This window comes from Passer domesticus, chromosome 2 (assembly GCF_036417665.1).
Source record: "Passer domesticus isolate bPasDom1 chromosome 2, bPasDom1.hap1, whole genome shotgun sequence".
Taxonomy (NCBI): domain Eukaryota; kingdom Metazoa; phylum Chordata; class Aves; order Passeriformes; family Passeridae; genus Passer; species Passer domesticus.
In genome coordinates, this window is record NC_087475.1 from 4,992,398 (window position 1) to 5,008,316 (window position 15,919).

The 15,919-nt window shown below is 44.0% G+C and overlaps 1 protein-coding gene across 6 annotated transcripts in view; it reads left to right on the forward strand.

Annotated features, from left to right (window-relative positions):
* The first annotated feature begins 11 nt into the window (after positions 1 to 11).
* The window catches only part of HLCS (holocarboxylase synthetase), a 118,075-nt gene continuing 102,167 nt past the window's right edge, over positions 12 to 15,919 (forward strand). Inside the window, exons 1-7 of one of the 6 annotated variants that reach the window (XM_064406578.1) lie at positions 293 to 331; positions 978 to 1,073; positions 3,288 to 3,354; positions 3,693 to 3,845; positions 8,476 to 8,638; positions 10,265 to 11,142; positions 14,625 to 14,807. In XM_064406578.1, the coding sequence (XP_064262648.1) occupies positions 3,337 to 3,354; positions 3,693 to 3,845; positions 8,476 to 8,638; positions 10,265 to 11,142; positions 14,625 to 14,807 (1,395 nt within the window). In that variant the 5' untranslated portion in view covers positions 293 to 331; positions 978 to 1,073; positions 3,288 to 3,336. Of the gene's footprint in view, positions 233 to 267; positions 332 to 977; positions 1,074 to 3,200; positions 3,355 to 3,692; positions 3,846 to 8,475; positions 8,639 to 10,264; positions 11,143 to 14,624; positions 14,808 to 15,919 lie in introns of those variants that run through there. The other 5 variants (XM_064406571.1, XM_064406565.1, XM_064406587.1 and 2 more) reach the window with 5 other exon arrangements.

The following is a 15,919-nucleotide window of genomic DNA, read 5'->3' on the forward strand; positions in this document are numbered from 1 at the left end:
CGCCGGGGGCGGGGACGGCGGGCGTGGCCGCGCGCCCGCCATGCTGATCACGCTGTGCTACCTGTACCTGTGGGCGCGCTGGGGGCCGCGCTCGGCCGCGCTCGTCCGCAGCACCGTGCGGAGGCTGCACCGCTCCCGCTGCTCCTTCACCTTCTGCGCCCGCCAGCCGCACCCCGAGGAGCGCGTCTGCCTCCGCGTCGGCGGCAAGGTGTTCTGCACCGGCGAGGCGCAGGTAGAGCGGCGGCGGCGCGCGGGGAAATGCGGCGGTTGCCGTGGTAACGGGGATGAGCATCGCGGCCCCGCGGAGCCACGGGGATGGATGGGGCTGTGGGTTGGTTGTGGGCATTGGTGGCGGGCAGGGGTTTGGGGATTTGGGGATTCCCACGCGCTGTCGCAGGCAGGGGGAGGAGGAGGAGGAGGGGACAGCGAGGTGGTCGCTGTGGTGGGAAGTGTTAGTTCAGGGGTGGTTTCCTCTCCTCGCTGCTTGCCGGAGCTTGCTGGAGTAGGAGATGGGCTGAGGGATGCTCTATGTCTATTTGTATGTCTGTCTATCTATCTATCTATCTATCTATCTATCTATGTATTTATATGTATCAAGTGTAGCTTTGTAGGGGCAGCCGTGTTTCTAGGAAAGCTTGGCTTGGCAGAGCTTGAAAGAATTTAATAAATGCACAGAATGGTCTGGGTTGGAAGGGACCTTAAAGACCACCCTGTTCCAGCCCCCTGCTGTGGGCTCCATGCCCCGTCCAACCTGACCTTGGGCACTTCCAGCTTGTCTGGGCACCCAGTGCCAGGGCCACCCCTCCCTCCCAGGGAAGATTTGCTTCCTAATATCCCATCCAAACCTGCTCACTTTCAGTTTAAGGACATTCCCCCTTGTCCTGTCCCTGGGAAAAGCCTCTTTCCATTCTAGCAACATACTTGGAGAACATATAAGGATTTAGTCTAAAAATATGAGCTGTGTTTGTGCCTTCAAGATTCGTGTCAGGGCTTTAAAACGCTGCTGGATCTGCCCTGGAATGTGAACTGTGGAGAGAGCTGGCTGCTTCTCCCCGTGCAAAATGTTGTCCTAAGTGAGGAAAATGAGGTGAAAAGTGAAAATCACAAATGAACAGGGCTGGGGGAGGCTGTGGCAGCCCCTGAGAATGGAAAAACCTTGTGCCTGAGCCAGTTGCACCTGGCACTGCTGGAAGCAAAACTGAAAGCGAGCTTGCTTGACTTTCAGGATTGGAACTGGCACTGCCCCCAGCTAGTCTGAGTTATTTAAATGAATGGTGGATTTCTCTGAATTTGGCACTAAGTGCCAGAATTGGTCTGGGGGAGGCTCTTCTTGATCTGTGCTTTTTGCTGATGTTGATGTGTGAGTGGTTGGGAATTATTTCGGTTCAGGGATTTATGGAGCGTGTCAGGAGCTAAGTGCTCTTCAGGAAGCAGAGGAGCTTTTCATGAATTCACTGGGTGAAGAGAACTTTTGCAGTGAGGGAAAACAAGATTAGAAATGCTGATGGAGTTGGTTCTATTTAAAACTAGGGGTTTTTTTGCTGTTTAATGAACAGATTATTTCACGCTCAGGAGCGATGGTGGTGATCTCAGAATCTTTCACAGCCAAGTGAAATACCTAATTCACATTCCAATAAAGCCCTCAAAACCAAAACAAAGCTCTGTTTGGAGGAGCTCTGCCTCAGTTGCCCTGGATTATTGTTCTGTGAAGAGGATTTCAGCTGATTTCTGCTCTTTGTTCCACTCCTGCTCATTTCTGAAACAGCTTTTCCTCTGTCCTTGCACTGCCAGCACATTTTTTTCTGTCTGCAGTGCTGTTCATGCAGACTGATTTTATAATCTGCTCGGTTTATTGGGAGCTGGGAAGCCCTCTGGGGAATTGCAGCTTGGCATGAAGTCTGGCATGGGCTCAGGGCTGTTATTCAATATGTTTTTGTCTCTTTAAAATACGTGGTGACAGCGTTTGAGAATCCCTGGGCAGGTCCTGTTGTGCTGCACCTCAGTGTGAGAGCTCTGGCTCTGCATCACTGGGGAGCTCTTTACATCATCTCTGAAGAGATAAAAGGTTAATTCAGATTTTTTTTTTTTGGCTTCTGGGCAGCCAGCAAAGCTCCTTTGCTCTCTCAGTAGCTTGGACTGCCATCAGCAGCTTGCTTAAGACACTAGCAAGTCATAAATCATAACCTGTAAAGGATTTTTTTTGTTTGATCTTTAGCCAAATGGGATGTTTAAGGCACTCTAAACTTCCTGAGCTCAGTTCACTTTCCTGTGGGAGAAATCAGTGTTTGTTTGTGCAGCTTCTGTGCTCCCAAGGGTGGCTGGGTCAGCGAGCTGCCCCTCGATGTTCCTGGTTTCATTTGAGGTGTGCAGGGATGAACACGTTTAGTGCCAGAATTCAGGGCCACAGGGGAATCCTCTCCTGCTTCCACGTGCAATTACTGAGGGGGTGTGCTCGTGGTGTGGCAGAAGGAAAAAGTGGGAAATAGATAAGAGGATTTTTAGGAAGTTGACAGACAAGGCTACCAAGATAAGTTCTTTGAGCTTTATTACATCAATCTCATTACATAATTAAGGCAATTAAAAGATAACAACTCACATCTTACTAACAACAGCCAAAAGTTTCTTTGTTATAGAACATTTAAAAAACTTTTACACCAATAACATATTACCAAAACTTACAGATAATTATTCTAGTTCATCACTAAAACCACACCTCTTTCAAACAATACTTACTTATATAGTTTCTATAAACAACACACAATTATTAAACTTAAAACCTCCTTACTAAACATCTTTTTCTACAGTATTAAAATCTATCTTAACCAAACCTAAAACTCAAACTATTGCTTCATGTCCTTGCTTACTGTACTGTTGTAACTTCTCTATGTTCAGACTTTCCACCACAGCTAGCTCTAAGTTCTGTACACTTTTTGTTTCTAAAGCCTACTTTCATAACTTTCTAAAAGTCTTCTTACCTTTACTATTTCCCACAGCAAAACAAAAGTGTTTGCCATTTTTTAAATATGGCAGACAAATGAAGTTCATTGCAAAATCGATGTAAAAATTAAAAATGGATGTAATATTTTCCTGAGAAGCTGTGATGTGTTTTTTGGTCTGCTGATTCCAGGTTTTCAGCTTTATTTGTTCCTTGCTGAGGGCAAGAGGGAATCTTTTGTAATTTAACGAAGAAAACTTTTGTGCAGTGATCATCTGAGTGGTGGATAGAACAACTTCCAGAAAAATTGATTCTGAATGAATTATTTCTTTATGGTTTATGAGCTTCATAGTGAATGAGGAATTTTGATGCAGAGAAATAAGAATTCAGTGTTCAGTTGAATGGGAGAGGAGGATCAGGTGAGTGAGGGATGTTGCCAGTGGCAGATGTCCCACAAGAGTCCCAGTGCCAGGGGCTCTGGGGATTTGTGTTCCACCCTCTCTCCTGTAAAGCTGAAAGCTGGAGTTTGAGGTGGCTTAAAAACGTGGCTTGCCACTTTCAGTTTTACTTTCAGTGTTCCTTTGTAGTGGTTCAGAATTTTATCCCTTTCTTTGTCTCGTGGGGAATGTGAAATAATCATCACCCTTCCTGTAAGGCTGGAGGGTCAGATTTGGATTTAAGCTGGGCATAATTTAAAAAGGAGTTATTAAATCAGCTGCTTCCTGTACAGACTTATTCTCCTTTCCATTTCTTTCAGTTCCTTGATGACTTAAACAGGTGGAGTGGGCTTCTTGTTTCTCCCTTTATTCACCCTGAGAAGCTGCTGCCAGCAGAGCACATTGCTTTTGTGACAGAAAGCATTTCTGCTCACACAGAGAACTTGCAGAAAGGACCTGACTCTTCAAAGGAGGTGAGAAACTCTCTTTGTTTCTTGCACAGAAAGGGGTGCAGTTATTCAATATTCTTGCACAGAAATGGGCACAGATATTCAATATTCTTGCACAGAAAGGGGTGCAGCTATTCAATATTCTTGCACAGAAAGGGGTACAGATATTCAATGATCTTGCACAGAAATGGGCACAGATGGGCAGTGATGTTATGGGGAATAAAAAGGGAATTGCTTCATTCAGATCCCTGGTAATAATTAAGCTCTATTTTGTGTCTCTAACAGACCCAGAGACATTTTGTTGAGATTTTTCAGTAGCATTTTTCTCTGGCCGTGGGTGGGAATTGCCCCCCTGCTCTGGAACCAGGCTGGGAGAAGTTGGGATTGTTCAGCCTGGAGAAGAAAAAGCTCCAGGGAGAGCTCAGAGCCTAAAGGGGCTCCAGGAGAACAACTCTGGACAAGGAATGGAGTGACAGGGCACAGGGAATGGGGAAAGGGGAGATTTGGGTGGGATATTGGGAAGGAATTCCTGGCTGGGAGTGTGGGCAGGGGCTGGGATGGAATTGCCAGAGCAGCTGGGGCTGCCCCTGGATCCCTGGCAGTGCCCAAGGCCAGGTTGGACACTGGGGCTGGAGCAGCCTGGCACAGTGGAAAATCCTTCTGCTTTTTGTTAAGCCCCCTTTAGTCCCTGGAAGGCTGTGGGAGGGGAGGGATGGATCCAGTGCCTCCAGGGAAGAGGAGGAAAGGGAAGATGTCCATGTCAGGCTGGCTCTGTGCAGGTTGTAACATCTGGGCTGCTCCTGGCATGCCAGAGCTCTCCATGAGCCAGGCTCTGCCCCAGGCTGGGATCACCCCTGGGGCCACGGATAAGTGTGGGAAATGGATTTGTAGAGAATTTCTAAAATGCATTAAAAGGGCTTAATTTTATTTGAAACCTTAATTTTAATTTAAACCCCAAAGTCAGCATTTCTTATCTCAAAGTTTGAATACAGATGTGTACTGTGTGAACCTTCTGTCAAACTTCAAGAATTCTCCACAAATCCGTTTCCCACAGCTGAGGTGCTGTCCTGGGTGTCCCTAAAGGGCCACCTGTCACCCTTATTTCCTGGAATCAGGTTTCAGGCTCCTCCTTGGGGTTCCAGACAATCATGGCCTGGCTGCTCCCTTTGTGAGGATCTGTGTAAAAGAGTTTTTTATTCTTCAAGTTGTTCATTTTTTATCTTATCAGAAGTTCTACACACTAAGCTACACTTAGCACACAAAGCGAAGGCAGCAAAAAAAAGTCACAAAATGTACACTTCCAAGGTCTTTTAAAGCTATTTTATCTAATTAACTCTTAAAATGACCTTTATTTCTACTTTTCTACCAATAACTAATTATTTGTGTGCCACACAACATCTGTATTACAACTCTCCCTGACTGATAACTGCCAACACAGTAGAAAATAGATGAAGAAAAAGATCAAACAACACCCAAAATCCTCTATTTTTATTTTCTTCATAATAAAACCCCAAAACTGTAAATTTTTCACCCTGTGATATACTATGCTACTATCTATTTTACACACTCATAAATTCTAATTAATTCCAAAGTCTTCAAAACCCTCTCCATAACCAACAGCCAAAGCCAATGGTTTTCTAAGAATCAAGACTTGTTAAACTGATAAATATTCCCTATTCCCAAAGTTCCAGCAAGGATCCAGTGTCTTCCAGGTCACCTTTCCCAGGAGATGATCCTGCTGGGGGGAGCAGAGGATAAATAGATTTATTTGAGGGCAGGGCAGGAGGAGAGCTTGGGAATGGGCTCAGCTCCAGTTTTGGGGCTGCAATGAGAATTTGGGAGCCTTCACCCCCTGCCAGGTGCAGAGCAGAGCCTGGATTTGGAGCCTGTGGGTCAGGAGGGATGTCCTGAAGTGCTGCCTCACTGGAAGTCCTGGGCTGCATGGAGCTCCATGGTGGGACCTTTTCTGCTCAAATCTCCTGGTCCTGATTGCACTGGGCACAGGTTTTCTTGGGAAAACCTGCATCAGCTGCTTTGGAAATGGTTTTATTGCCTTTGGCAGGTGGAATCCATCCAGGTGGGCTCTGCTTCCTGAGATGAATGAGCTGTGCCCTCCCTCTTGTACACCTGGGCCAGCTCACATGGAAGATTTTTGTTTTTCTTTTGCTTTTTGTAGCAGAAAGATCCTCAAAAACGTCTGCATTGAAGCTCTAACTATCCATTCTTTTGGGGTTTATTGTTTTTTTTAAATATTCTTGGGTTTACTTTTTTTTTCCTTGGGATGGAAAATTTTGCACTCTTATGTGGACATTGCTAATTAATTTGATTTAGAAAGCTCAGAAGTGATAGTCCAGGCAAAAAATCAAAACTAAAGAGGAAAGGAACTGCTGGTTTATTTTGTTTATTGTTCTTCTGTGTGAACACAGCAAAGTGCTCTTAATTTTGGTCCCTCTGGCTGTCACCATAGCCAGGGGCTGTGGGAACACATTGCTCCTGGGGGAATTTCTGGCCAGAAAAGCCATTTTTTGTAGGACTGTCAGTATCTGTGGCTGTTGAAAATGAGGGGGACTCAGAAAACAGGAATATGAATAATGTCTCATCTCTTGCTAAGAGCTTTCATCCTTTATTCTGACAGAATTTTGATTTGGAATTGATACCCAGATTTGGATTTGGATAGCAGGAAAGCTGGAAAAGATTCCCTGAGGGTTTTTGCTCTGCTCTGAGCCAATGGATTGCTGCCTCATTTCAGGGTCATAGGTTTTGGCAAGAGCTTTTCTTTGTGAGCTGCTTCTGTGGGTTCACTTTATTTGCACTGTGCAGCAATAATTACGTTTTTACATCTGAGATTTTACTTGGTGCCACAGAAGAGAGATCAAGAGCATCAACAGACCTTCCTCACAGCCTCCAGGTGTGGGTGTTACTTGTGCCTGTTCTTTGGAAAAGAAAGGATATTTAAATACTCCGTGAGCCCCTCACCCTCCACCACCAGCAGTGCCATTGAAGCTGGGTGTGCTCTGGTGTCACAGGGCTGGGCTTTACCCCCAAGCTCAAGGTGGTAAAACCCCACACTCTGCTCCCTTCTCCTCTTGGAAAGGGAATTTTTCACTAGGGTTAGCAGAAATCATGGATCAGGAGATACCCAGCCAGGTTTCTTGTTAGATATCCAAAGGCCAGAATTACAAATATGGATTGAGAGCCCACCTGAGAGCTGCCCCAGGCCTGTCCCAGCCCAGGAGGAGCTGGAGCTGCTGCAGAGAGCCCAGAGGAGGCTCCAGGATGAGCAGAGGGATGGAGCAGCTCTGCTGGCAGGAAAGGCTGGCACAGCTGGCATTGTTCACCTGCACAGGAGAAGCTTTGGGCTGAGCTCAGGGTGGCCTTGCAGGGCCTGCAGGAGCCCCAGGAAAGCTGGAGAGAGACAATTCCCAGGGCATGCAGGGACAGCACACAGGGAATGGCTTCAAACTGAAAAATTACAGGTTTAGGTGGGATGTTGGGAAAAAATCCTTCCCTGTGAGGGTGGGCAGGGCTGGGATGGAATTGCCAGAGCAGCTGTGGCTGCCCCTGGATCCCTGGCAGTGCCCAAGGCCAGGTTGGACACTGGGGCTGGAGCAGCCTGGCACAGTGGAAGGTGTCCCTGCCATGGCAGGGTTTGGGAATGGGATGATCTTTAAGGTTCCTTCAACTCAAACCATTCTGGGATTCTGTGGCTGAATGGTCTCATTTGGGTTTGTTGATTACTAACCAGAAATTGTCTCTGAGAATGACTTAGAAAGGAGACAGAGCCATTGGGGTTGTTTGTTCTTTCCTCTTGTTCCCTTGGGAAACGCCACAAAATCAAAAGCTGCAGCTGGATTCTCTTGGATGCTGTGTAAATCATTTTATTGCAGTAAATGAAAAGGTAAATTTAGCTGATGGTCTAATTATGAACAAGTAGGGTAACTGACAGCTCACCCTCAGTTTGTGCATCCAAAATCAGTTTTTCCTTCCTTCAGTCAGTGTTTTATATCTGGGGTGTGGGGGTGAAAAGCTGAACCTCATGGAAGAAGTGTCCCAGTGCTGCAACTGCCCTGAGGGAGTTGAACTTTGTCTCCCCATGTTTTGGAACGTGGCAAAGGCTGAATTTTTTTTTAGGTCATGAAGGCAGGTCTCTAAAAATTCCTTCATGGGAGAACAAGTGGTTTGTGTGCCCAGTTGTGTCTCCTACTTGTGTAATGTTTCTTTCCTGGAGAAAGGAATTTTTGATGTAGATAAACATCTTGAACCCTTGAGGTTTAGTTAATGCTTCTGATAATTTTTATTAAACCCTTGTAATTTAATTTTGTTCTTTTTATCAGCGTTCTTGCTTGGAGTTTCTGCTGAAGGAAACAAATCCAAGTAGAATTTTTCTCACAGCTCTGCTGCCGTTTTGTTGCTTGGAACTTTTAGAGCCTTGATCTTTGGGAATGATCCCTCTGTACTCCCAATTTGCTCCCAACACTTGCTGTGGATGTTGCTCTCTTCCATCAGAGCTCAATCTTTGCTGCCTAAAGCAACCCCTGCCAGTAAACTCTTCAATTCTCCTGCAGTCCCTCTTGCAAACTCACAATGCTGTTGCTACTTGGGGATTTTTTCCATAATTTTCCCGACTGAAAGCCATCCATATGCTCTGTTCTAGATTGTGAAGTGGTCAGACTTTTGTTCACCCTTGGCCTATAAAGCTGGTGAACCTTTTAAGTTAATTGCTGAAGCCAGTGTAGATAATTTCAGTAGCCTTGGAATAGCCTTCCTGGAAGACAGGCTGCAGATGGAGAACGGGATGGTGCCACACAGGATTGTTTGTAAGTACCCTCCTGCTCATTTTTAATAGCACAACATTCTTGCTTGATGGTTATTTCAGGACTTTGTGCATAGTTTCTATACTTACCTGAACAATTTTGCTCTTTTTTTGGCAATGTTTTCTTCCTGTTGGGATTCCAGGTTGAATCCCTCTGTAGCTCTGCTTTAATTTTGTAGGATTTGGGATGGTTTGGGTTGGAGGGAAGCTTAAAAATGATCCATTTCCAACCCCTGCTGTGGGCTGGGACCCCTTCCACTATCCCAGGGTGCTCCAAACCCAAAGTTAGAAAATGTTTTCTTTAAATCTTGTCTGTTAGATTAACAAATCTATTTTAAAAAATCCAAAGCTGGAAGTTTTTAGGCAAATTTTTTTTCATATTTGAAGTTAAAGTGTATTTAAAGCTGAACATGGATTGAGAACAATTTGAGGTGGGATTTTTTAGCCTTTTTTATGGGGTTTGTTTTTGCTTTGCTGTTCTTTTAATGTAGGTCACAGTGCACAGGCAGAAATGAAGGAATGACAAAATCAACAACATTCAGCTGAAGTGCAAGAGGACAGGAATATTCTCCCAAAAGAATCTGAGGGGAAATTCTGTCTCTCTGGGTGCTGTTCTGCATAAATATTTCCCCAAGGAAGGATGGAAGCTGAGAGTGTCCCAGTCCCTTCCTAAAATGTTTTCTGCCTCCTTTTGCTTCCAGTGCTGAGTGGAAGCTGCTCCAGAACTTGCTGGGGGAAGCTCTGCATGGAATAACAGAGATTGGAAGCTGTGAAATTCCCTTGGGATGTTAAAAAAATAAATAAATCTTGCTTTATGTTTTTGCTCCAAAGGGGATGTAGTTTCATCATAAGGAAAGGGACTGAAGTTGGATTAACAAAATTTTGTTCATCAAGTTTCTCCCTGGATTAAAAGCATAATAAATTGATTTGGTTGGGAGGGATTGGAGAAGGATTCAGTAAAATGTTTCAGATTTTGGCTTGAAACTCTCCCTTATGAAGAGTATTTTTCTCTCCTCTTTGCTCTGCACATTTCTTGCTGGCAATAATAATCTTTGCTCTTCTCTTCTCACTTGTATTTGCTCTGAATTTTCTTCACATTTCTGTCATTTTCAGGGGAAAAGGGGAATTTTTAACAGTTCATCTTGTTTTCTTGTTTTCTCTTGGATTCTTAGCTCCCAAATCTTGCTGTGGGTGGGTCTCTCTGCCTTTCTGCAGACTGAAATCAGTTCAAATGTCTTCCTACTCTCTTTTCTCATGCCAAACCTTTATCTGCAGCCTTCAGCAGTGCAAGGGACGTGGTTCAATATCTGTCTTACCCAATACCATCACTTTATTAGCTTATTTCAAAACAGTTTATTTCAAAACAGCAGCAGTTTTAAACCCTGCCCTCATTAGAAGAGCAGTATTTTTCCAGAGGTATTTCCTTTTCTTCGTTTTGCCTTTAGATTTAGGGTATGAGTGCAAATCTGTGTTGTCCTGGAGGGAGGTAGGATTTGTTGTGTCAAATAAATTAAATTCTTGCTGTTTCAGGGAATTTGTACTGAAATTGAATTCTGCTGTGAATGATACTTATCTTAACCCTTTTAATCTCCTTATTCTAACCATTTTTGGTATCTTTTACCTTTTGCAGCTGTCCATTTAGAGGAATCTGCTCTGAAGGAGTTGGCACGGGAGGCACCATCCGTGAAGGAGGAAAGCACAGACATGGATGCAGTAACTCCTGCTGGGAAATCAGGATTTGGACAAGCTGATGGGGACAAATGCAAGCTGGAAGAAGAAAGGGAACGCGAGGAAACAGGAGGTGGGGAGCACCACCACTTGCACCTTTCCAGCTGCCAGGAGTGCCTGCAGCTTGAGAGCAGCACCATTGAGTCGGTGAAATTCGCCTCTGCAGAAAACATCCCAGAGCTGCCCGATGATTGCAGCAGCACAGGGGAGGAGAAGGAGCATGAACGCCTGCAAAAAGGAATCAAAAGAATAAACCTGGCTGGGAAACCCCCTAATATCTTGATTTACCTGGGCTCTGAGGCTGCCAAAGGGAGGTTTGAGCAGGTGAGGTCAGTGCTCAGGGAGTGCATTGATGCTGAGAGCTACACCGTGTACCAGCTGCACCAGGAGCAAGTGCTCAGAGACCCCTGGGTGGAGAACTGCCTGCTGCTGCTCATTGCCACAGAGGAGCCCATCCCTGAGGGCATCCACAGGCAATTCATGAAATTTCTGTCCAAAGGGGGGAAGATTCTTGGGCTTTCTTCGTCCTTCACCTTTGGGGGCGTGCAGCTAAAGCGCAAGAACAAGCTGAGGAGGGTGGTGCACGAGCTGGTGGTGTCCAAAAAGGACAGCACGGAGGTGAAGCTGAACCTGCTGGTCAGTGGCTGTGTTTTTGAGGAAGGCATGAAGGGAGATGCCAGCAGAGTGAAGGTGTTGAGTCGATTGAATAATGCTGCTGAAGACACAGTGATTGTGCACCTCACTCACGGGAGCAGTGGAGGAGAAGCCATCCTTTCCCAGGTACTGTGGGCAGGGGGATTCATTTCCTCACGGCTGCATGGTGTGCACTCCTAAAAAATTGTTCCCATTGCATGTTCTTGGGGGTTCCTGTCGAGGGGAGGTGTGGAATCATGGAATGGTTTGGGTTGGGAGAGACATTAAAGCCCACCCAGTGCCAGCCCTGCCATGGCAGGGACACCTTCCACTGTGCCAGGCTGCTCCAGCCCCAGTGTCCAACCTGGCCTTGGGCACTGCCAGGGATCCAGGGGCAGCCACAGCTGCTCTGGGAATCCATCCCAGCCCTGCCTACCCTCCCAGCCAGGAATTCCTTCCCAATATCCCACCCAAATCTCCCCTTTCCCAGTGGGAGCCATTCCCAGGTGTAAATGGATGTCCTGGGTGTAGGAAGGATCCAAGTGCAGGGTGGGTTTCACTTGGTGTTAAAGAAGGGGAAAGTCACTGCTGGGAAAACATTTCCTTATTTTCACCATGGGTCAGGCTTGTGTGGAACAGGCAAGGTGAAAAAAGAACAGTTTTGTGCAGGCAGCAGGAATTTTACTCATTAATCCAAGGAAATATCTCCTGGAGGTGCCAGAGGATGTGCCAGATTCCCCAGGGGAGCCCAGAGACAGCACAGGGAGCAGTGGCCATAAACCAAACCCCAGAAAGTTCCACCTCCACTTGAGGAGGAATTTCCTTCCATGGATGTGGCAGAGCCCTGGAGCAGCTGCCCAGGGAGGTGATGGAGTCTCCCTTTCTGGGGACATCCCAAAGCCACCTGGACACTTTCCTGTGTCACCTGCTCCAGGTGACCCTGCCTGAGCAGGGGTTGGAGTGGATCACCTCCAGAGGTCCCTTCCAACCCAAATTATTCAAATTATTTGTCATATTCCAGAGCAGAGCTTTCCTTTTCTGCCTGCTGGAGGTGGTACTGGAATACAGCTTGAGCAGATTTTGGGAGGTGGGAAATAAATCCCACAAAATCCTTACAAAAATAGCATTTGTGGCAAAGCAAGGAGTGCAGAATAAACTTTGCTGGAAACTTTTTTGTTTCCTGAGTCCTTATTCAGGCTTTAAAGGTTTAAATGGTTAATACTCTGCACCTATCAAACAACTCAGAGGATCTGGGGGGTGGAATTGGGGTAGTTTAGGATGAGCCAAAATCATTAATTCCACTTAAAAATAATATCCCAGGAAGTAGGTGCCTCTCCAGTATCATGATATTGTGATCTCTGGTTAACAAAAACACCAAAACAGGCAAAGAAAGCCCTCAGAAAATGAAAGTTCAAATGTTCATAATATTTTTTTCTTAATTTTACCTTCTGGATAATGGGTGAGGAAGCTTTCATGGGGAGGTAAATGTTGGTCAGTGATGATTGAAATGATTTAAATATTCCCAGCTAAAGTTTTGGGTGACGGAAAGGTTGATAAGAGGTACTATGAAATATAGAGAATAAATCATTGAGAAAAGCAAGATTTATTTTCCAAGATTAAGTTAAGGAATATAAAAGATGAACAAACTTTATGAAAGATTCTCTTTTTACCAATATTTTAGGTAGGGAACTTTCTTAGGAGCCCAGAGCACTGAAATTTAACTGCTCAGGGATCAGGTGTCAAGACTCTTGTAGCAGTTACAGAGCTCAGAAATATTCAGGGGGCTCTGAGAAGTGTTTTTGTCTTTTATCAGCTTAAATCTGCTGGGTTTTTGGGAACTCTGTTAGACATTGGAGGATATTTATTGCTTTTTTTTGTAGGCAGCTCTGCCACACAGAAAATGGATTTGATTCTGTCCCTGCAAGTTGTGCTTTGCTGCACCCTTTAAATTGATCCTCCTGCTGTAGTAAAATTTAATACTCCAGAGGTTTTCCCCAGGAAAAAGAAAAGGGCATCAGAGCACAGCTTCAAAAACCAGATTAAAAGGATTAGTGTGACATTTTATAATTCTAACTGACTTCCAGTCTGGATTTGAAAAGCCCTTATTGTTTCCAGGCAGTGACATCAGCCATGAAATGTTCTGGCAGATTTGTTTCCCTTTTTTCTGTACTCCTCTGGTGGGTGGGTGTCCTGCCTCCTTTTAAATCTTTTTTTTTTTTTTTTTTTTTTTTACAATTATGGAATGGTTTGGGTTGGAAAGGATCTTAAAATTATCTCGTTCCACCCCTGCCATGGCAGGGACACCTTCCACTGTGCCAGGCTGCTCCCAGCCCCAATGTCCAACCTGGCTTTGGACACTTCCAGGGATCCAGAGGCAGCCACACTCATTAATTTCCCTGAATTTCAATGAAAATACGTAAAACACAAAGAACATCATTAAATTTTACAAAATGGAAGAAATTAACAACAATAAGGGCTATATTTATTAGCAGTAAATGGATCTGCAGAGAGTACAAGCGTGGGTTCTTTGGGATTTTTTTTGCCAAGGTCGGGATTAAATGTGTGAGATGGTATTTCTTGTTGGGACTCAGATGTTTATCAGTTCTTATCTCTGTCACAGTCTCACAAACCCTGAGTTCTGCAGCACTTCACTCCAACAAACTAAAAATGGAGCCCTGTCTCCATCTCTACAAGGCCTTTTAAAGATAAACTGTCCAATTAAGACTAAATTATTTTCACTTACATTTTCACTTTCATTTACAAGATACGGAGAACTCAAGCAAGTCCCATGAATTTAGTGGAAATCAGTGCAGATAAAGAAAAAACCTTCTGCCTAAAAAAGTTACTTTCTCACCTGGCAGAAAATCACTCCTCATCACTGCTCATGGAAGCAGATGCTTGGAAGTTGAAATTAAATGCAAGAGGGGAAAAAAATCCTTCATAAACCTCCTTTTTGGCTCGTTTTTTTTCCGCTTTTCCAAGATACTTCAAAGCCCTTGTATGTTAGAACCCTGGATACTGAGAATTCCAGCCTTTCTGTGCTGCCAGGCACTGACCTGAGAACACTGCATTGACCTGAGGCCCTGGAGAAGCTTCCAAAATGGAATGGCAGAACTGGGATTGTGGGAGTGCAGTTTGGATAGAAGTGTGTGATACCACAGGCTGGGAAACTCAGAGTTTGAGGGTTTAGAATACAGGAATAGATAGAAAGCAAGATGGAGGGTTTAGGGTGGAGGCTGCTCCTTCTTCTTCACCTTCTTCCCCATGGGTTTGGCTGGTTTTGTGTAATGAAATAAAGAAGTCCACATTACAGACCACAAAAAAGAGCTTCTAAAAAGCTCTTTCAATTTTAATATAATTTTAATGGAATTTCAGTTTTAATGTTATTCTAATTGTAATGGAGTTCTGCTCCTGTACAAACGAGAAAATGCCAACCTTGCTGTTGGTTCTGGCAGATCTGAAAAGCAGAAAGTTAAATTTAAGTTGGTAACTACAAGTTTGATCAACTCCTCCAGAAAAAGTTTATTAAGAAGGGAAATTTTAGGTAGGTTTCAGTGGAAATTGTGGTGTATTGATGGCTGTGATCCCTGAATTGGAAACTGATTTTCTTCTTTTATATATCCTGCCAGGCCCATTTGGAACTGGACAGCAATTCCATGGATGTGCAAACTGAAGAGGATTTTAATTTGCTCAAAATGAGCAATTCCAAGAGATACGAAGTTCTCAGGGAGATCCTGACCTGCCTTGGGCTGAACTGTGAACTGAGTGAAATTCCTGAATTAACACCCATTTATCTGCTCTCTCCAGATGAGGTAAGCTGGGGTTTACCCTGCCAGGGAAATTCAGTGTTCTCTTAAAGCCTGGTATTTTTGTTTGGAGAGTTTTCAACAGATATTTCAGGTAAGCAAAAATTTTAATTTTTAATCCATCAGTTTTGGTCCTTGCTAGATGGAGTTCTGAATTTCACCACAGGGGAATTGTGCAGGGTTAATTTTATTATATTTCTGGTAAGAACTTTTTAATGCTGTACCTTTTCAAGGCTGTAGTGAGCTACAGAAAGAACTGCTTTGAAAACCAGGATTTCTTTTTCTTTTAAGTCAAGATAAAAAGTTCTGCACAGGCTGGCAACAAAAGGGGGAATGGTGAAGAGCAGAGTGGAGTGAGTGGGAAGGGGCTGATGGCACAGGGAAATCAATCCCTGGTTCCTGAGGATGTTGTAATATTTCCTGGGAATATTTGTAATTCAAATGTCAGCTCTCAGTGCTGCTCTCCTCCACGTGAGACACTGCTCTGAACAATTGTGAGGAATGTGTAAAACAGTGATTTTTTGTTTTTCTTTAAAATACAACTTCAAAATCCTGTGTGAATTGAGGCTCCATTTGTGTGGCAATGTGGAAACAGAACTAAAACCCATTTAACCTCTTTGGCTTGTATTAAATGTGCTCCAGACACAAGACTTATTGATTGAATTCTTCCTTTTTTTGTTCTCCTCTTTCACTATTTTTTTCATGATTGTTTCTATCCAATGCCTTTGGACTTCTCAAACATGTTATGAATTAAAATTCAGCTAATTTCTATCCAAACTTGCCATCTAGTGGCATACTCCAGGGTTGCAGACCATCAAGTAAAGATATTTTAACTGTATATTCTTTAGTTAAAGTTTATACCACAGTTTGTTTTTAAATTTTAAATCATAAATTCTATTAATAAATTATTTTATTCCTAAAATTTATTCATTTTATGTGGTTTAATGAGATTTAAATTGTTTTATTCACATATTTTAATGGTAGTTTTGCTGTGAATAGTCATTGCTGTAATGTCTTTCCCTTTAGCCTTGATATAATTCCAGGATTTTGTGTGAAAGGAAATTGCAACTTGTAACAACTACAATTCCTAATGAAGAGAGAACACATTAAAATAAATA